General features: G+C 46.5%; 1 protein-coding gene across 1 annotated transcript in view; it reads left to right on the forward strand.

The window, feature by feature from the left end:
• LOC122406508 (uncharacterized) overlaps nt 1–20676 on the forward strand; it is a 52607-nt gene extending 31931 nt beyond the window's left edge. Inside the window, exon 2 of the mRNA XM_043412002.1 lies at nt 16514–20676. Coding sequence (XP_043267937.1) covers nt 16514–18475 — 1962 coding nt within the window. The 3' untranslated portion in view covers nt 18476–20676. The remainder of the gene's footprint in view (nt 1–16513) is intronic.
• Nucleotides 20677–22971: the final 2295 nt, after the last annotated feature.

Genomic DNA, 22971 nt, shown 5'->3' on the forward strand with positions numbered 1-22971 from the left:
CGTCTCGCTTAGCCTCTAGTTCAACTGTATACAGATATACTTCTCGTATTGTCTCGTTGCTGGACTCCCGTAAGAAAGCGACATCGCGGACTCGACTCACTATCGGCAAGAAACTAGCCAACGTCATTGTTGAAATACTTGAATATAGTGTTCGAAGGAAAATTACAGATCGAAGAAATCAACGATACCATTATTTCCATCTAACTGGAAGTTATTGCAAATCACGATATTGGATAATCAGCCTTATTAATGGAGAATTTGCGACGCAAAACATGAAAATTATTGTGAGATAAAATTGGTGTTTAACCGATTAAAAATACTTTTCTATATGAATGAAAATTTGGGGCTCGCGATTCTCTGCGGTCCTTTGATCCAATTTCCGCACGGGGGCTCCAAATTGGGGAGTTTTTTTGGAGAAGGGAATGAAAAGTATAAAGAAACGAGATTCCTTGATTGGCAGTTGCACTTCGAAATTGTGTTTTTTTTTTTTTTTTTGGAAGATTTACTGAAAAAAACGTTCGTCAGGAAACACGATTTGACTGAATACAGGAAAAAACCAAAGTCTTTTCGTTATCTGGGCTCTTGCTATCCGTCACGATTGCACAAGGACACCCTCACGCGGGTACTCGCGTTCTCCGCATTTCTCTCGTTTTCCCTGGGAGCGCGGCGGAATAAATAATTCGTGCGATTGTGATCAGCGGGATCCGGAGCACGCGCGGCGAGTTTCGCGATTGATTTCTACTCGACGAAGGATTTGAGCTCAAAAAGTATGAATAAATGTGTAACTGCCCTGGACTCGAATACGCGAATGAAATTCTCGGGGTATCGCAACAGAGTCTTGAGCCGAAAGTGATATGAGCTGCTATATTTACGACCTACATGAACAACCGCGTATTACGAGCCTATAATTAAACGCATTGAACATTTTTTAGCGAGTCGCCGCGTTCAAAAGTTTTCGATCCCTACTAGACTTCTCGGAAATCGAGAAGAAATTCAAAGGATTCCGAAAAAAATAGACTTCGAAGTCGGAAATAGCAGCAAAATATTGGCTCAAATTCGCGGTATCGTTGGAACGGTAATTTCGAATGTTCGCACGTATTACAGTGACTGAAATGTCAACGCCCCAAGGGCGTTAGGGAGACTGGAGTTTAACGGTACCGCGCTGTACATAAAGTACCGTTTCTGGCCGTTTCTAGGGCCCCTACGCGTGCTATCGCACAAGCTTCGTTCGCGAGGCTTTATGTGCCCTGGGGAGGGGGCTTTATCGCGGATAAGCTTGGAAAACAAATCTCTCAAGACGGGCGTACACCGCTAAAAGCCGATAAAACATATCGATCTTCGGTTCCGATTTAACGATCGTTGTAAATCGTCGTGAAACACGCCTAGATTCCGAGAGGAGTTGCCATAAAAATGGGCAGGCTGGCCGCTTATCTTCGGCTGAAAGATTTGTCGGCGAGTCGAATTCATCGATCGGAGATAAATTGATATTTCTCGCAGCAGGCATCGCGATATTCCGTCCGGGGTCAAAAGCGATTTCGGAAAGATTGCTGACCCCTGAGTAGAAACGTGTGGAGCAGACGTCTGTTGATGACTTCCTTGCAATAAACAGAGATTCTCGGGACGTTAACGATCGCGAACGAGTGAAAGAGGAAAAAAGGGATTTTTTTTCGCGAACCGATCGCGCTCGAGGCGACGGAAGAACGTGCGTGGAAAGACTAATTCGCGGTTAATCGACCGTTCCGTGAGATTCCCACTCGATCATCTTTCCCCGAGTTTTCGCTTGTGATATTCGAAGAAGAAAAAAGCATTGAATCTCGTTAGGCAAATGAGCCTCGTAAATACCTGTGATTTCCAGCGTCACACGCCTCCCGATGACACGTACGAGTCGTTTAATAAAGAAATTAACATGCAAATTCGCTCGTGCTCCGCGGAGCCGCGCATACCCACGATGTGCAGAGGACGAAAAAGATCTCACGAACTATATAAAAGCCTGCGTTTAACGGGTCGGGAAGACCTTTATTAGAGCGATTTCTGGCGTGTTAATCGCTCAATTTCGGCGCCATCAAAGCCTCGGGGTGGGTAATAATAAATCTTTCATGTTTTTTTACCCTCGGCTCCCGGCCGTCCTCGTATCTTGCTTGGGAGCACTCGTAAATCGGTGTTTGTGTCTCTCCTTGTTAAGGGGCAGGAGGTAAGATCGGTTGAGCGCGAGTGAGAGCGAGACTCTGCTTTTAATTTTAACTCGCGAACGCCTCTCGACTTTCGCCCCTCCATCGCGTCCCTTTTCATCCGAGCGCAGACGTACGTCAAATCTGATCGGCGCGCGATCGTAAAAAAACGAATCGCACGCTCGTGTAGTTTTTGGCCAATAACTGAAATTTCGATTGTAAAGTTCCTAGCACTTTCGACATTCCGCAGTGGAATGAGAAGGTGAACGTATATAGATTTTAGAGCTTCGAACATGGCTCTCGATCGCGTTTCTTTCGCGAAGCGTGAATTTATCAATATTGTAACACACAGCTAATTAATCATTCGCTCCGACTTGTCATTCCTTTGGTATTTCTTTATTTCATTTTATTTTTTCAATCGGCCGTGAATAAAGAGTCGAGGAAAAATATCGACACACGTGCGCCCGAATGAAAAATCATTCTCTTTCCAGAGCGCACTTAGTATTTCAACGTGTAATTGGTCGCCGCGCCAGTAGCGGCAGCAGGTGGCTCGATTCATTCGTTCCAATCGAAGCGGTTAGACAAATTTGAAACGAAATTTGCGATCCTATAACGGGGCCCCAAGGCTTCGTGAAAGTTATGACATTTCCTTTACGATTTATTTATTCGTGTACTTCATCATGCACGTGTATACGGCTACGATGCTCATATCTTTCGTCGTGAGAGCAAGGCCGCCATCGCTTTGTTAAGCACAACGTATTTGTACGTATGTACAGTTTTGTGTCAGGCGACGTTATTGCGATGATTCACGACCGAGAGAAGAGCAATCCCCGTAATTCCGTATCGTCATACGCACCTGGAAGAATCATTTGCTTGCTAAATTCAACGTCTCGTACTTTGTATCTTTGAATAATCGCGGAGTAACACCGCGCTCCGATCTCTGTTGAATTTCATCACCGACCTACCGAGAGCCTCCAACAATTTCACTAATTCTTTATCTCACGCCTTAAAAACTCAAGGAAATCGAGGTATGACGGATTGTTATCCTGGCCGTATTCCGCAGTCTTCCCCGCGCGATGCGCCGCTTTCCACGAGAAATCTCGTGACGGAATGAACATTCTACTGCGGAATGTTTCCTCGAACAAGATTCGATTTCTACCAGACACTTTGTAGAAGTTTACAATCGCTTTGAAGTTGCTCGATTATGAAATCCGAATGATTTCCCTGTTAGTGGCCATCCTGACAATGACGTTACTTTTCTACAACGATGATGAAAATATGAAAATTCGTTATAACGATCGAATGAGCAATGAACGGAGAAATCCAGAAAGTTTTTGATTCAGAGATTTCAATGCCACTGGAATCGAGCGATTTCGTGAAAAATCACGAGTTTTTCATGGCCAACGACGAGGGTAGCTAAAATCCGGATAAATAATAATTCAATCCGCGTAAACGAGCGTTCGGTGAAACCAAATGAATTTCTGTCATCGTATAATTTTGCGAGCTTTACAATCGTCACGAGGAGGTCTTACCGAATAATTCAAATTGCGTTGGGGGAGGGCGCAGTGAAGAAATTACGTGAGCGGAGAAAAGAGTGGGAGGAGGAGAAGCATTGAAAAAAATAGCGTGTAATCCTGCGACGATGAAAAGGACGAAGACGAGAAAATGGTGTGGAGGGCGAAGGTGTCGAAATCGCGCATTCTGGTCCGGCGCCTTCGAGGCGAGCTGCATGTGTTTTGGCAGCGAGGAGGATGCTGTTCGTATACATGCATGTGTGTAATTTATAATGTATCGGAGGGAATTCTCGAGTGCGCTGGCTCGCGGGGGGCACGATTTTTGCTCTTCCGCGCGGCGGCCTTCGAGGCCTCGTCGTCACGCGCCCGCGTTACGTTTTTATTCCTTCCGATGAAAAAAAGCAAGTTCTCCCTGCGTGCCCCTTCGCTGGGGAGATTGAGGAGGAGAGAGAGCGAGAAAAGGAACCTTTTCTGTCGCTTCTGGTGGCGCAGAGGTTGCTGCCGAAGCCAAGAGATCAGGGAGGATGAGGCGCTGTGGAATGCACGGGCAGAGGCCAACTCGCTCGAAAGTGAAACCATCGTATTTATATATATTCGTCCCTACATGTGTTCGTGGTGGCGACGAGGAACGAGTTGCATTCGTTTGCGCATTATTCGTACACGAGAGCAGCACCTACTACCGCGACTCTCGTTTATTTATTTCGCGAGGGACTTGACGAGATGCACTTCGAATGTGGCGATAAAACTTGAGTTTATTCCTCCAATTACGCTTTTTTCTCTGCCATTTTTTTTCAATTCATTACTAGACTAAGGATCTTTGGTTATTGGAGCGCACCCAAGTTCAAAATTCTTCAGATTATTTGATGGTAAAATAATCTTCTTGGAAATGAGTCCAAAGCGGAATGTTTCGATTGGAAGAAACGAATGGGGAAAAAGGTTGAAAGTGCGACGTCGATAGTTCTGAAATAAATGAAATTACGAATAACCTCGTTGGCATAGGTACAGTAGCAATCGTTGATAAATTCAGTGACGAAATCCAAACGGGAACATTGAAAGACTCCACGGATTGAGCAACGTTTGGTACATGACCGATTGAAAAGATCGCTTTTTGACATCTACATCTCGGGATCTAGAAATAAAATGACTTGTACACACACAGACATTGCGGCGTGGAGAGATGTCGCGGGAGACAAGCGCGCGGCGTGGCGTGGCGTGAGAGATATGCGGAGATCCAGGGATAAGGAGAATTTTGTAAGTCGCAGGTTTTCGATGGGTGACCGACTTCTCGCTCCGCGTACTTCCTTTTTTTCCGGGCCTCTCCGCCGCCTCCTTTTTTTCACCGCTAACTCTTTTATGTATGCACATGTAACGCTCTCATGTAACACATAAATATATGTAATACGTGCTTTTCGATGCGCCCGAGAAAAACGCGCGAGCTATCTCACGTTGCTCGATTACCTTCTTGCGAGAGATTGGCCAATCCTGAGCGGAGCCGGACGGGATGCGAAGGGCTGAGGAAACTCGTCATCGCTGCGCGATGACGAGTGTGCATTCCGGAGCGAGTGCGAGACGTTTCATTATGATTAGAGGCCCGGGGATCGATTCGTGCAGCTCGTTAGTTTCGTCGCTTCTTCCACTCGTCAAGACTTCTGCTTCCCTCAATCGCCCCCTACGAAGGATATTTTAGTCTTTTTCTCGTGCCGTCACAGACGCATAATCGGGTTCTCAGCGACGGAGAGGTCTTCAGACTCTGTTTTGCCGTCTGTCTGGACTCGACTAACGTTTTATTACATACTCGAGATTCAACTCGTACATGCGCCGCCCCCGCATCGCTCTCCGCCGCCCTCGCGCATTGTCCATCCGCGGGCTCTCCGTGAAAGTAGTTGCTGCCCGAGCCCCAACAACGCCGCAGTTTTTCGAGCACTTGAACGTTATTAATATCAGTGTTCCACAAATCTACCTTCGCGTGTACTCCTCTCTCTGTGTGTATTCGTTACAAATATGTAATACGCAGGTACGGCCAACGGGCGAATTTATCGTCGAGCTCGCCTGCTTTCGGAGCTCTCGTCACCGCGTCCGCCCGCACTATTCCCATGTCAGCGCTCGCACAAATTGTACACGCTACACCTTCGCGTCTCTCGCGTGCTTGTACGTACTACGAAACGTGTGCGAGCCTGTCGTTAGGGAAAAGTCCTGCCCTGAAATTTACACAATTTTTTGCCCGCGTGCTGGTTACGCGACTTGCGAAATGAAGCTATAAGTGGACGCTTGACGAACAAGCGCGATTTGATATTTCATATCGTCCTTTCATTTTTCAGCGACGAAAATGGAGGCACGTCAATCGCCAGGAATTTTTTAATCTTTCGACCAATTCACCGCCGCGCTACTCTCCCGGAGAAACGTTTCGAGGCAACTGCATCGATTTTCAGCGAATTTCCGGCCCAATTTTCGTCCACCGAACCCCACGAGTGCAAACAATTTTACTCTTTGCACGATGCTCCGAGCGACACGCTCCGAATTCAATTACGCTTCGACGGCTTCGCTCCATGCGTGCAAAAACCCCCGGTACCGACTCGAAACGCGCAACAAAAAGTAAAACAAGGCCCGCGAACAACGAAAAAGATCGAGGAATCGCGCGCGCGCTCGCGACGAACGAAATCAATACACATTCGTATTAATGGGGCGTGCGGAAGATATCGAAAGGCGAAAGTTTTATGCCGAAATACTCGTTTTTCGAAAGGATTTCTTACGAAACGTGGTGCACGGAGCGATCGGGAACGCTTCGATGACGATTTTTATATTTCACACCACGCGTACTTACTGGCATATCGGTGCGACTCGATCGAATCGATAGGCTGCGCTTTCGATGCTGTTGAAAGATTCGACCACGAGACACCACGTTGCGCTCTTCCTTTACCATTTTTATCTCCACAAATGAACAAATTGGCAGTTGCGTTTGAAACTCATCGAGAATCAATTGACAAAGAATTGGATTCCAGGGAATTTCTTATCGGAATATCGCAGTGCAGAGATCATCACCGAAGATGATCGACGACAATCCCATAAGAAAATAACAAGCTTTGCGCGCTTTGTCGTTCGAGAGACCAGCTATCCATTTTCGAGTTCAAAGACGAGGATCCTACTCGATATTTATTCCAAAGTGTCTCCTTACGTGGTGTGTGTCTCTACAAGAGTTTCATTCTCGCTCTTTCCTCGGGACACACGATTCTCCATTCCGATCGCGTGTCGACAAGGACGTCGAAAGCGTACACTCCGAAGGAATATAAGCGAATAAAGAAGGATTGAAAATCTTGAAAAAAGACACAGTCGCGTTCGGCGTCGTCCAGGAGGCGGTGTACAATGCATTTTATATGCGTATGTATTGATGGGAAAAGATCCGGAGAGCGAGGGGAAGAGCCAGAGGATGGTCACTGTAACATGCGACAGAGGTCGCAATAACGAAATTCCTTTCGTCGTTTTCCGTTCTCTTTCGTCACGTTTTTCGGTCGTTTTCCCCAACGCTCTCTCTTTCTCGCTTTTCATTTGACGTCGAAGAATTTTTCGAGGTCAACGTAATAACCGAAATGGGGATCCGGTATTCGTATTTTACGTAATAGTTCGGGAGGTGAAAAATTGAATTTGAATGTGGTGCACGGAGAGAATTAGACGGTAATATTTAGCGTGAAATTCACTGTAAAATTTACCGGATGGTGTTTGACTCCGGGGACAAGTTGACGAAGAAACATTAATTTCTGTAACGCACTGTAAAATTTTTAATATTTTGCAGAATTTTCAGTTTTGTAATAGCAAATATTGTGAATATTGAAATTTACGGTACGTTTCCCTACGGTAAATCCGGATTCAACAAAGGGCTGAGCACATAAAAACAATGGGGAGATATTCGTACGGAAATTTTTACAGTGCAGCGCAGTAAAATTCACCGTGACGCTAATGCAATATTGCGAAATAAATATTGAAATAAATCTTCAAAAGTACGGCACCTTTGACCGGACATTTCTTTTAGACATACTTTTAGACCGACTCCGGTAAAAGTTTCTACTTTGAACAATGAATTATAGGATCGTATAACATAAATTCGAAATTCTTTATTTTCAAATTCAATTTTAAACGATTTACAATATTTTTTTTTAAGACGACTTCGTTCTTCGAGGTTCATGAACAAAACTGTCATTTCTGTTGATTTTTTAAGCAAGTTCTCTTTATCATTGCTTTTCTTTCATGTTCCATTCCCACAGAATTTTATAAAATGTATAGGAAAATTCAATTTTTTCCCGTCACAATATCATGAATTGCAGCTTCGTCACCGCACTATCGTGACTGGACGATAATTTTTCAAATTTAATTCTCTCCCTGTGAGCGAGAGAGAAAATAGTGGGTGAAAATGACGTCGCGAGTAAGGAGCTCAATGGCGTGTTCGTGCTCCCAAAAGATGTATTGGGCAAGGTCGTGACTGGCGGCCAGTGGCCTGGAGGCAGGCACGAAAAACATGCGCGAATGAGCAACGCTACATCGAAGAGTAACTCGCTCTCTCACCGGGCATTCGGCTGACAGGTCCACGGAGCACGGGAGGAGAGATATCTCCTTGACCAAGACCTTAACACTAAGCATCGGCTTGAGGACGACAAGGATTCAACAGCAATTATTTTGTGTGTACTCTTTCGTGATCGGCTGTGCGCAAAGAGCTGTTAAAAGTCAAGTCATCTCTCATTTCATTGCTCGCTCCGTAACGAGCCGTTTCGCTCGTTCGAGTTTTTACGTAAGTCGAGAATCATCGGAGGAAATTGAGGCCCGGAGAGAGTCGCTTTTGTTAAGGGCCTGAAGGGATGAAAGGGTTTTGATAATCGATCTCCCTGCAGGCCCCTCATTTCGTGACTTTCCGAAGGGCCGATTCGACAATGACGCGAAAGCACGAGCTGTGAAACTACTTTTCCAAATCTTTTGTTTTCTCTCGATAGTTAATTACCTTCGTTGATGGAGCACTCGAAGAAACTTCGCTTATCGCGCGGGCACTTTGATCAAGAGAGCCCGGCTGATCGAAATCATTTTAATTGGTTGGATCCACGTGAGGTCGATGAGAATGAGAAATTCTGAGTTTAACGCACCGGGTTGTCCGGGCAGCGAGCACGTCAAGCGCGTCAGAGACGCTCTTGAAACTTTCGTGTTAGTTACGTGAGAACCTCGGACGGAGGAAAAATTCTCGATGCTGATTTCCAGGCCGGAGATCGAGGCTCGAAACCACTTCCTAAAAATCATGACAAACCACGTCCACAATGGGACTAAAAAATCGTTCCGAAACGAAGGAAAGAGTGGAAGGGCACACGTGAGACTCAGCTGCAGCACTTGGCGGACGACAAACGTTTTGAGAACTCGCGCACACACCTGCATGGATTTTTGCCTACCACGAGCGCACGCATTCCCGCGTATTTATGAACGCAATTTTCCCTGGGGAGTCTCCGGACCAGTTTGAGTACATAGACGCAGTAAAACGCGATCTGTGCGCATGAGCACGCGAATAAATACGAAACTCATAAATACATTTTCGAATCGGTACATTTAAAGTGGAGGCGTAAGCATATTACACTGAAAGTGTTAATGTAAATCCACATCGAGGCTATTGCCACAAAGTTTGTATTTATGTTCGGCATAAATTAAGAGCCCTCGCGGCTACGAGAGGCTCTACAAAAATCGCTATACCTCCGCGGACTACAATTGGATTATGTTTTTGGAAAAAAGGAAGAAAAATCTGTTAAACGCGCATAATCTCCGCATAAATTATGCCTTTGTAGACCGCACACATGCGTGAAATGACGTCTCCAGCACGATTGCGGTGCAAATGAAGTTCCTTTTTCTCGGTACAAATATACTCCGGTGTAAAACATGATTGCGAGAACACGCGAGCGAGGGGCCGAGTTGTTCATTCTTTTGTGCAAAAAGTACGCCTTTTTTCGAAAATTCATGTTGCGGGAGCGACACCGACATGCGGGAGTTCGGATTTACTCGTATCCATTGCCCGCCGCTCAAACCGCTGTCGATATACGTACGATCGTGGAAAATTGCGGGCTCCAAAAGGCCCCTCGCGCACTCGCCGTAATACACACATTCGCACTCATATACGATCGACGTGCCTGCAACCGAGTGAGAGATTACAGCGGTATGCGCGTTTCATTCCAGCCCACGAACGCCTGAAAACCGCGGGACGTTTTGACCACGCCCTTCAATCGATAACCTTCATCGGCTTCATCTCTCGCAGGGATTCCACACGGAAAACCTGATACCGCAAGTGTCATTAACTCTCGTGCATGTGATGGGCATTGCGACCGCGGGTGCCACATCGGCGCCACACGTCCCTCCCCGTTTCTCGTATTATAATAAGACGTTGAAACGTATCGATGCGTGCATGGGACTTTCCGCGGAGAGTCGCGAGGCGCGACGGGCGCTGATTCGTTTTGGTTCACAAATTGTGATCTTTCCGTCCTTGGAAACATAGATTTGACCGAAATTTTCAAATTTTTGAGTTTTCAGCAGGAATTTTCATTTTGCAAACTCTGAAATTTTGGCTCCTGAAGGTCCGTGAGAGGAATCGCACGCACTTTTTTCTACAGAGCTAAAAAAACAACGGTTTTAATGATGAGTTCGCTTTTTGGAGGCCTTTCCAAGGAAGTTTCACTGAAAATAGCTCAGCTCAGTGAGAAGTGATCGGGATCCAGGGCCGAATGATTCGAGACGAAAAAGCCTGTGTATTTGATATTCGTGGAATGATTTTTTTTCGTAAATGGTATGGAGCATGCGGAGCCTGTCTGTGGAGGATCTGAGACGGCTCAATTTATTGAAAAATAATAGCTGCAGACTCCGTCGAGATTGGCAATCTCAGAAATACGTGATTAATATCACTATGCTGATAACATTGTCGCTCGCGAGTTGATGTTCATTCCACGAGATCCATGCCCGGAATACTGTTTCGAATGAAAGGTAAACAGGCTTGGGATATGCTTGAAAAGAAGTTTCGACGAGTCAATTTATTCGATAAAAACGACGGAGTCGCGTCGAGGCTCGTAATCCGATGGATGAAAAACTGACGAATCCGAAAAAACGAAAATGCAAAGCACTCGAATGATTTTTTGAGCTTTCTCGATTTCCAGCTGAGAAACTTTGACAATTTTATACTTTTGAAATATCCTTGAAGCTATACCGAAAAGTTCGCCACGCTGAGTTATTTCCGTCCATCCAAAAACATTCCGAAAAACAATCGATTTTTTCGACTTTCTAAAGCAGGACTTATTAAAGAAAACTAACGTCGAGTCTGTCGATCGTGGCCAGTTGAATTGATTGGACTTTGAGAGAAAAAATGTTTTCCATCACCATTCAATGATTCATTCATAAAAAATCCTGCCGGACTCGTTTTTTGGCTAAAATAAATTGGACGGTTATCAATGACTGATAAACGCGAGTTATGCGATCGTTCGTACGTTAATTTTTGGCGAAGGTGCACGATTAGATCGAGGAATCCGCGAGGCAGGTACTTAATAATTTGTCAGAGTCGCGTCATTGAGGCGTTCACGCGATCGATTATCACGCGGACGTTGTCGATGACGCTGATCGGGATTAAATCGGTCGCGATTGAGAAGGAACGCCGGGTCGAGAACTCGAGCAAGCGCACGCACACGTGAACGCGAGGAACTCTGCGCTAGCTTTTTCTCTTTATATTCTCGCAATCTCCTACGCGTTCGACGCGATTATTCTCTACAGATATAGAGAGATTGGGGCAAAAGGGAGCGTGACCCCGCTCGGCTTTTGTGGCGGTGGTCGCTTTTACGTGCATGCGTCGTCGACGCGGTGGCAATCTGTTCTCCTTTCAACAGGAAACACTTCTAATAGCGCGGTATTATGGTATTACTCGACGCGTTTGCTCTCGCGGCGTTGCGTGAGTAGGTAGGCACGAAAAGCCCACACTTGAACGAATAACAACTGTGGGAAGGGGCGGTCGAAGCGCGATCATTTTTTTCGCAGTTTTTCACGGAATTCGATGATTGTTTAATAAACTTTGAGACCCGGAACTTCGATTATTTCCTAACGTTCTGTTCGATTCGAAAGGATTCTTCGAATATATAAAACAACGTCGGCGATTATTTTATTTTTATTGGATGGCTCGAGAAAGTGAATTTCGAATCCGCTCGATTTTTCAAGCTCCGTGGCTCGTGTGCATCTCGGAAAGTCGTCTATTCGTACACGATTGAAAGCAAGGGTGAATCAGGAAGGCTCCGCGAGGCTCGCGCACGAGCGAGCACTTGAAAATCTCGTTGCAGAGGCGAAAAAAGGCTGGCAACGTTTCGCGTGCGCATCGTCGCGCATCCGTGTGCCAATAAGACACGCAAAGACTTCTCGTTCTGTGCGTACAGTATGCAAAAACAGCAAGTGAAACTTGAAAAGTGAGAAAGAGAGAGTGGCGAGTGCAAAAGTGCGGAGTTACTCGCGTTAAGGCGGTTGGATCAAGGTCGTTCTCGCTCTCTCTCTCTCTCCCATTCTCTCCTTCTTTCTCTCGTTGCATGCGAATTTTTGTTGCATCAAGAGAGTCTCCTGCGTCGCATGTCCGTGTACCCTTCTGCATATCGTATGACCATGAGGCAGTGGTGCGTTTTGCATAGCCCCACAGAGACAATATATAACTGCGATTCTCTCTCTCTCTCTCTCTCTCTCTTTTCCGTCTTTATCCCCGTTTCTTTTCCCTCTCCTTCTCTCTTTCTCTTAAGCTCTATCGTCTCGGTGCTCTCATACACTTTGTTCAAACTCACTGCGTTACGAATGTCCAACATCGAGTCCGCCCGCACCCCTTTGATCCCGTGACACATGCATGTCGCGATAAAAAGCACGTAAAACGTGACGCTCGAGTCATACGTCCAAAAAACCTGGACTTTTAGCACGCGAAACGTATCAACAGAATTGCGATTCGTTTGTTCTTCCTCCAACAGCGAAAGACTGCAATTTTTTAGTGGAAATTGGAATCTGCACTCTACTATAAATAAAACTTAATTTTTGGGACTCGAAACCACCGAGACTTCGATGGGAGCTTCGACTACTGAAAATTTCATGAATCGCTAGGTTCCCCGCCCCATCGAATCGAGACACCCTGTACATCGGTGATTCACAAAGGGTGTAAACAGCTGTATGCACGTACACACCGCGGGTAGGTACACGTAATTGTGTGTTATTTTATATTGTTTTTGATTGGTTCTTTACGATTCCCATTCGCAGTCACCCTCAGCGGAGTGCTTGACTTTTACTCCGTTCTCTTATTCGTTTGTGTCGTCTTTTTGTTTTTCGTTGTGCAATTAACACTCGGAGCTCTCGACACTCGCGGACACTCGGCCGATCCTCGCGCCCGCGAAACGACTCGAGCTCGATCTCGATACACGTACATTAAGCTTTCCGCCGGTAAACTCCCGATGGCTCTATGGCTTAATTATTTGTGCGTAGCTCTCGTCCTCTGGCAACGTTTTCCCTCCAAATCTCTCGCCACCGTCTTCGCCGAGCGAGTACTCGGGCGGCATTAAACTGGCTCATTAGAACGCTCTCGAGAATAACGTCTCGCCATTCCACGAAATCGCGAACAAAACGAATCCTCGAATGCGATTCTTCGCGCGCAAAAATTCTTGGAAATATTGTTAAAATCATTCCTCCCGTTCGATTGGCTGAGGAAGCCGAGATAAGCCGACTCACTTCGAAGGAAATTATGCATCGAATGAACTTCGAGCGCTTGAAAATCGAACAGTTCTCATAATTAAGCCTCCGACTCTTACGCTTCTCAATAATGAGGATTCACAAGTCGATTTTCGTTACATTTTATTGCAGCTACAGCAGGCTCGCCAACTTATTCGATCAACGACGCGTCTCTTCTTGTCGCAAATTAGCGAGTCGTGCGAAAAGTCCGTGTTTTTCGCTCCAAGAACCAACGAGGACTTTTCCGCCTCTGGAATTCATAAATTTCTCATTTTTATGGTGAATTTGTAACTGCAAGTAAAACAGCTCCGTTGAAGCTTTAATTGTTTCGAAGATCGTACAGAAAGTTGAAAGAAGTCGATGGAACAGCGAACCCTGAAATCAGAACTTCTTCAGCTGATAATTAAATAATTTCTCGACGATTAATGCAAAATGAATTTGGCGAGTGGCGAAGCGGACTTTCTCTCGTTACATTTTCGGCCATAAAAGCTGCTTAGATAGAGATATTAAATTTTATTCGGTTGAGAGAGCCCAAGTTTTATTAGTTTTTCTTGTTCGGATTTAGCGTGCGGGTAATGCCATACAGAGATGGAAGAAGCGAGTATAATCCGATCGTAAAGCCAGAACGATTTGCGCGATCGTCGGAGATGAAATGAGCGGGGGGGGGGGGGGGAGGGGCATCCCGAAGCAGGAGAGAGTAAGAAAGAGATGTCCGGGATCGAGTTAAAAAGATGAGAGTGCGTTGGTGCAAGAGGAAAACGAGAAGACCAACAGGAGATCACCCCCTCGTGAGAGGCGACGTTCCCCCTGCTTCTTTGATACCGTCTTGTCTTTCTTTCTCGCATCGTTTCGCAAAAAGACCGACAATTCGCCTTTTCGAGGTTGTTCCTCGCGAAGAAACGTCATCCAGAGATGCACACGCTCTGTCCTACCCAAAGACGCAGTATTTCATGGCCGCGTATATTTTTACAATTTTTTTATCTTTGCCTTTGTATACACACGACAGACATCCCATACGACAATGATTTCAAGGTCGTTGAGCTTCGGACGAGGGCCGAGAGTTCCCTGTAACCCTCCGGGTGTCCAGCGTACGTGCGCGCTCCCAGTTTTTTCCACTATCCTTGAAAAATTCTCGAACTTACGCGCGCGCGGACGTCCAAGATTTCTTTCAATATTGCATCGAGTTACTAACTCGTCCGGGGCTCGGTCTCTTTCATCTGATCGTTCGGGGTAACCGACGAGCGAATTTCGCACTGCAAATTATTCCGTTTTTATTCAGAGTTCAATGGCTCGGAGCCGGAAATGAGTTCGCCGGGAAGTGAATTTTCGTAGCGCTCTAATTCTCCGGGTGAAAATAGTCGCGTTGAGGCGGGGATAGTGAATCATTTGGAAATGAAATCGATTCGGAAATGAAAGCTCGTTAATCCATTTGTGTTCTATTAATCTAGAGTCGAAGAAATGTAAAATTTTATTTATTAGCGTTGAAGTTGCATGGCCTTACGGCAACGGAAAGATCGTTGAGAAATATTTACAGTTCGGTCGATCAATGATTCATTTGTACGGACGGATAAAACCGTGAATTTTTTCACGACTCGCGGAGGTTAAGCTTGCAGGATGAAAAGAAATGATGTTGGTGCGCGCGGCGGCGGTGCCTCGAAAAACATAAAGCGTTTTATTGCTCCGGTTTTTCCCGGCCCGCCAGCACCCGAGAAAGCATAAGCTTTTATAAGCGACGATGCACACGTTGACGATAAAACGATCGAGTCTGCTCTTTCTCTTTTAAGTACGCATTACGAACGCTGAACCTTTAGACACTTGCGCGGTCCACGGGACCGCGAGCCTCTCGTTTCGTACGTGAAAAATATGCCCGTTCGAGTAACACGGTAGCAATAAAAGTGCGAAGAACGCTGGTGAAACTGGTGTAAAAAGCAAGCGCACGTACGACCTCCAGCAGGAAAAAACAGCCCACGTTTTTGTGGCCACGATTACACTATTGAGTTACCAACGACATATGCTAATGCTCCATGTATATAAGAGCGAGCGTTAAAAGACCTCCCGCAGAATATCAATAGAGCCTTAACAGGCAAAGAAATATTATTTATTTTAGTGCAATAACCACGACTCAGCTTCGCTGCAATGTAACACAATACCGGCTCGAATAACATCACACAATTACGAGGAAAACAATAATAATATATGCGCGCGCGTGGAAATTCTTTGCGTATTTGAGAACGTTGACATTTTGACGTATTCAATTAAAAGTGAGCGAGAGAGAGAGAGAGAGAAATTATGTTCGAGAGATTGGCTCGAGTGGTTGCCGCGAAGAGAGTGTGGAAAAAGGGTTCAGCTCTCGTGACCCTACGGACGTGAAAGAGGCGCTTCGATGAAGAACGACCCACGCTCACTTTCTATCCCGAAGAATCAGCGTGGATTGTGCTTTTTCAAGTCGCTCGCCTCGATTTATCTCGTCGAATAACGAAAAAAGTGAATAAAAATAAAACACCTGTTACACGATATTGTTCCTCGGCTATTTCCCTCGAATGCGTATCCCCTTCACAAACGATCGCATGCTGTAAATTATTTCGTTTGCAGTATAACAGAAGTATTTTATCGCACGATTCATTTCGCAACGATCAACCGATACGAATGTTTGTTTTTCAGCTCGACTCGCTCCGGACACAAATCTGTTCTTGTGTTGTCTCTAATGCGTCTAATTATTTCATCGCGTTACTCGCGACACTCCTTATTTTGCTATTTCGAATGCTTCGTCATCACTCACCAGAATTCTAGAGACCGACGTGTCAAATATCGTTCGTTTTTCAAGCTTTTTCACTGCGACACGCGCACTTGTTGACGTTCCGATGTGTGCCGGAGAGCCTCAAAGTCCCATTTTTATAAAAAAAAGTGTGCTCGCCACGCAGAACGACTTGAAGTAACGAGATTTGTGTTGAAAAATCCGAGGAATTTGTAGTCAGAGGCTAATGAGAGAGTCCGTTCACTCGTCCAAGAGTCACCCGCTCAGATTTGTCACGATTTCATGACATCATTCGAAATATCCACCTGCTGATTAAATAATTCCGTTGGAATTGTTCGCAGGTACTGCTCGAGGCGGCACTGGTCCTGGAACAAGTGAACGGGGCGCCAGTTCAGCAGCAGCAGCAGCGCAACGACGTATTGGCTGGTACCGAGTTCCTCTCGGTTTTCATAAACGGAGCAATGGCTCCGGTACCGGTGGCCCCGCCGTCGCAGCGACGTCGTGGTTACCGACGAGGCGGTGGTCTGCATTCGACGAGTGACAATGTCGCGGCGGAGTCGCGACAGAACGAAGCCTCGATCTACAGAATATCACGCGCGCCCTCGAGCCCAAGGCCGTTCGTGACGAGGTCGGGTCACCGTGAAGAAAGTCCACGACTGTTGACGATCCATCAGCGTAAAATCGACGCTCACAACGGGCCGGCGACGCTGTCAGGGGAGGCTGGAAATTCGGGGGAAATCGGTACGAACTTGAAGCAGGAACATCAGCACCGAGGGCACCAGACGCCACGGATAATCCACCAGGCTCACCAAGGCCAGAAGACGTCGACGCTGCTCAATCGCGAAACGATCGCGAAGTCGAACTTCACCGATCACTCGAGTTCGTTCGGCAACACTGTGAACGGGAGACACCGTCCGAACAGCAGAAATTTCAATCAAAAGGTCATCGGCGTCAGCGTGACGTCGACCGTGGAAGCTACGCCGTACAGAGTCCGGGTCGAGCACCACGACTCCAACGGCAAATCGAGCCTCTTGACGCGCCCACCGATCCAGGAAGCGACCTCGAGCACGGGCTTCGACGCAGAATCCGAAAAAACGAGCCACGGAACAACGCCGAGTACGAGCACCGCAACGAGGACGACGACGACGGCGAGATCGACGACGACCGTCACGCCCCAGCCGGCTCACCTCGTCACCGAGGAACTGAGCAACATCGTGTCCGAGTCGAACAGAAGCGAATTTTCCGTCGACGAGGGCTTGCCAAAAACGAGCTGGCGCAACAAGTCCCCGGTGACAGGAAGTTCGGTCATCGAACGGAGCAGCACACTTTCCCCAGCTTCCGCGTCCCCCTCGCCCCCTCTTAGCTTCACCCCAACTTCATCTCTTTCCCGAATTCATAACCACCCTTCGGATTCTCAAGAAACGAGCACCAGTCTCGAGCCCGTTGAAGAGAGCTACGAAATGGCCGAGGAGAATTCCGAACCCCTGGAGATACACAAGGAGCCTCCGGAGGTACCGGAGCAAGTGCACCAGGCCCGCAAAGCCGGCAGACACTACGAGGCCTCTATCTACAACCATCCTACCAAAGTCTATCCCCAGTCGGCCAAGGCGTACGAAAAGTCGTCGAGATCGTACGGCGAGGGTACCAGGAACATGTATTCCCAACCGGAAGTAAACTACGGGGAACCAGCCAGGGTTTACTCCGAACCAGCGAAAGTTTACGGGGAACCGGCGAAGGTTTACAGCGAACCGTCCAAGATTTACGGCGAGCCGGCCAAGGTTTACGGGGAGCCTGAAAGAGTCTACGGCGAACCGGCTCAAGTTTACTCGGAACCGGCGAGGGTCTACAGCGAGCCTGCCAAAGTTTACAGCGAGCCGGCGAAGGTCTACAGCGAACCGAGCAAGATCTACGGTGCGGACGGAAGACCCGTCGTCCACAGGATCCATCACGAGGAGGAGCCGGAAGAGGAGAACTACGAAGTCGACGAAGCCGTCAGCGTCGGGAGCAACGGCAACGTTCACGGGCCCCAGATCGTCACCGAATCCTCGCCCATCACGTCCTCGAAAGCTCCAACCTCCGCCTCGCAGGACTCCAGCGACGGTCACAAAGTCGGCTACGTCGTCGAGGATCGCAACTATCGAAAGTACAGAGTCGAGGAGAGAACGCCCGATGGATTCATCGTCGGGGAATACGGCGTTGTCAGCCACGACGACGGCTCCCTTCGAGGCGTGCGTTACACCGCCGACGGTACTATCGATCCCCGGCTAATTTACGACGCCCTCATGAAGTTTCTCGCTCTCTGAGATCGCCGAATCGGCGGAGGAGTTTTTTTCATTAATCGTAGATTCATATGAACGGTGATGAGAGACCTCGCGGTACTAAAGTTTCGTTTTTAAATGATCAGCGGATACGAAAAAATGGGAATGTGGAGATTTTCACTCGAGGGCTCCAAGCGGCACGAAATTTTATTTCAAATTTCACATTCGTTTGTTCATTTTAAAACGAAACGAGAGCCTAGGCACAGGAAGGTGTCCGTGCGACGTCGGTTAACCGAACGACTGATTATTCTTTTTCCTCCTCAAAATCTCAACTCTTGAATTCTTCGTTTTCCTTTCCTCCTCACTCCAATTTTTTCCTCATTTCGTAATTTCGGTACCCCTGCTCTTGCCAACTCAACTGCCTCACTCGTAATATTTAAGCGGCGAATCCCAGGGTACGTTCGAACGTCGCAGGGAGGATCGACGCGCTCTTTCGTCCTCGTTTCCTGTTTCTCGTATCCTGGGACCGGCCTAGATTAGTCAGAAGGAAAGATTTTCCATTGGGGGGTCCCCGACGACGACGTGGACGAGTTGACTCCTCGAAGTGCGCCTGCGTCTTTGGTTCAACGGTGCAGGGACCGTAGATCGTTGAACGAACGGGCTCGTCGCTTGTGCAATAAGCGATGGTACGAATGGATCGTGCTTTTTCTCCATTAAATACGAAGAAAAAGAGGTTGCGAGAGATAGAGAGAAAAAAAGATACGCCAAATATACCAACGCGAGTTGTGAAGAGAGCGCCTGCCTCCCGGAGATTAAGTCAGTAAGCAAGAGTCAATCGTGTCAGTCGCGCGAGCTGCTTACCCCATCAATCTTAGCCCAAGATAAGAGACACAATGTAACGTTTTAATGTACAGTTTGATCGGCGGAGACGACGAGCGGACAGGGAACAAAACGACCATCGTCTTGATGGATCGCGATGATTCGCAGCGCAGAGTAAAATAATTTCGCTTCGATGAAAGTACGATGAAAAATAAAAAATTAAAAAAAAAAAAAAAAAAACGAATCTCCTGTACTCGTGTGTCGTGACAGCTTCTGTGATGAACAAGTACGTTTGGTGAATCGCAGCAGCCCGAGCCAACCGGAAACGCTGCGGAGCAAAACAGTTTCGTCGAATGGCTCAACTTGACGAGTGAAAGATTTTGGTTAGGCAGTGAGAACGCCCACAAATTCGATGTTCCGGGGCGATGATCGATTTATCAAATAAATCTTTCGTCCCCAGGCTCCGCTGCTGCGATCATTCAATTAGAAATTATGATTTTATTTAAGTGTGTACCACGATCGTACGACTTGTCACGGCAGCTCTCTTGACGCTACGTGCTAAACAACGAAAGTAAAAATTAGAGTGCGGATGAGAAGCGGATCCTTCGTCGCGTACGAAAACTCACGGTTCAGGGTGAGAACTTTAGTGCCTAAGACGCCTCGCGGCGTTAATAAAGTGTATCTCAATCGACGAGACAAACTTTCCCGCATGGGGGAGGGTTATCACTATATACAGTGCTTCGTAATACTCTATTTGTTATTATTTTATATGATTATTATTAATATTATTCGCATTCGTACGTAGATGTTAATTAGTTCGTTGTCCTCATTACCTCAATTATTGAGATAGTTCCTCACGCTCCTTGACGTAGCAATATTGGATTAATTACCGAGGATCTTGCCAGATTCGTCGTTGACGTAAATCGTCTTACATTCCCCAAAATTCGTCTCTCGCTCATTCTCTTCTTCCATTAAATCGTATATTTACGTTTTTTTAGATGCGATCCTCAAGCAAATCGAAATACGTGACCATTTCTCGGGAACCGGAAATGGCCAGCGGAACTCTCGTTTCGGTATGTCGCCGTAATTTTTACATTTTTACAAAATCTTTCGACGTTTCCGGTCTCTCGAACGGGAATATTTCCTATTGAAAATATGACACGAGACGAGGATCTTTATGCTCATATTCCGACGATCCTCAACCATCGAGCGTTCTTTTTTTAATTCTCATATCGTTACTCATGATGAACATTATCGAATGCCCAATGCTTAGTCACGTAAGTGTATTTTGGATACGTAAGATATATGCAATGTAGGTAATATTTACTGTAAAAGCATATGCGATTGTAACGTGATGCGAGTTCGTGTGCCACCGCCATTTTTTTTGTCAGAAAACATTTTTTTTAATAAATCCATTGTCATAGAAATTTTCGATTTTTTCTTCCTTCGGTCGCACGAGTTTCCACATTTGATTTCGATGAAAACGTCCGAATGAATTTTCCTCTCTCACTCTTATTTTTCCCTGCTCCCTCTTCATCGATTTCTCATCGATCGACGAACGTGCACGGGAGTTTCATCAACAGCGAGAAGGGGCGATGGAACGAGCGGGATTTTGCAAGAGGATTCAATCGATACATCGCACCAGGAAGTCGTGAATCAAAGGTAGGGCGTGTTGCTCCAATGAAATGATCATACGCGCACGTGTATTTTGCGGAGCACTGGAAAATGACCGTTCATTCGATATGATCGATGAATTCTCAGAGGCTCCGACATTCGATCACTTTTGCACAACTTCATCGAGTAATCCCTGCTCGTAGAATTGTTCACTTATATGAGTCAGGCAATATTTAATGAATCGAAGAAGAAAAAACGAGGAAGCGGGGGGCGGGGGAGGGAGGAACGAAAATCCTGGGGGTGAGTGCAATTTCACGGATAATTGGCATTTCTTATAAAGCGTGGAGGCAAAAATTTAAATCGCGGAAATTCAGCGCCATCTCGTTGAATTGAAATTCGCGTTGCGCGAATAAAAAACCGCCACTTAAAGAAACGTTGAGAAAAAAGAATCACTCCGCAGCCGAAGATTAACGAACAACAAATCTTTCGCGGTGTGGTACAAAAAAAGGGAGGGGGGGGGGGGGGGGCAAAAAATATGAACAATTGCGTCGTGAACGGTGCGCTCACAGGATCGAGCGATCGATCACCGCGCGGAGCACTCAATTAAATTGGCTAAGAACTCTATCCGCAACGAGGGTCATTATAAACTCTGCTCGAGAGCAGAGCACAAGGAGGAAAAAATGTCAAGTGCTGCAACTCTGCTCCAGTAAATACTGCACTGCGAGCCGGCGATGCACGCAGATAACTATATTTAAACGAGGTCCTTTTCCCTTAGCAATGCGACCCGGGGGCAATTAATCATTGATTTTTTCCTTTTAAACTCTCGTTTTTCTCTCGACCCACACGGGAGGTCCCCGTCGAACGTATCAATAGCAGCTCACTCCCCGAGTAATCTCTTTTCTCCTTTTTATTTTTTATATCGTTCCCTCCATTTTTTTCGCATTGGCTTTCCCGCATGGCGAACCCCGCCTGTGCGTTCATAGACCCACCGCGCGAGGTTGGGCGCGAGGGCGTGATCTTATGTGTATTGGACGGATGTGTAGAGATCCCAACCGAGCCGAGCGGAACGGGGACAATAATAATTTCATCTAGAAGGTAATTGGCGCGACAGCAACGAGCGAGGTCGGGATTCGAGCAAGTTGCATACGTATCGTGTGACAGGTATATCCATTACGTCACATATATTTATGACCCTGCGAGACAAAAACAACGGCGCTTAGCTCGGTGAACAAGATTTTTTTCGAGTTTCCAAGTCGAAAAATCCAACGGAGCGAGTCCAGCGAATTCTTTTGATGCTTTTCGCGTGTGCGTGCTGGGAAGAGAACGCTCGAAATTTTCATGGGATTTTGAGTAACGCGAGACGATCGTCGTTTTTCTTTGGTCCGTTCGTCGGAGCCCAATTTTACTTGGTTTTCGCTGCTTGTCGTCCGCTAAGCTTGGCGCCGTTGGAGAGCCTCTTTGCAAAAACAAAAGGAGATGAACTCACGCGAGGGGAACACCTTTTCTCACGGGTGGCAATATAATACCATTATTTATAAGGGGAACGCAACCCACCCACTTCATCGTCGATCCTTATCGTCGGAAATAAGCGAGCATCTGAATATTCCGTGGAATATCGTTTACCATTATAATGATCATCGAGAATATCGGTTACTGCGCGACGCTCGTGCGCCGAGGCAAGATAAAAGAGATAGACGTGGCAATTTCGCGCGCGCGATTCCTCTTCCGCAAGGCTGTACACTTTATTATCTTGATTTTTCGAGGGAGCTTTTTTACTCGCTCGCGGATCCCTCAGTTTTCTACCACTTTTCAACGCACGTGGAAAAATAATGCCGCGACTCGTTGCACTTGTTGCAGCCAAACTTTTGTATATACGTCGCGCTTAATTAGCCGGGTTTACACGAACGTGTTTTCACGACAGTGTCAGATTTATTAACGAGAATTATTCGCATTTTTAACCGGACAAACCACACGTAAATCATTGTTCAAGGACCTCTCGTACTACAAATGATTTCAATTCATTTTTCGAAGCATTTATTTCGATCGTACTTCATTGTCATTTATTCTTTCATTTCATTCCGTTTGCATGTTTTTAATATTTTTTTTAA

The sequence above is a fragment of the Venturia canescens genome, chromosome 2, assembly GCF_019457755.1.
Source record: "Venturia canescens isolate UGA chromosome 2, ASM1945775v1, whole genome shotgun sequence".
NCBI lineage: Eukaryota > Metazoa > Arthropoda > Insecta > Hymenoptera > Ichneumonidae > Venturia > Venturia canescens.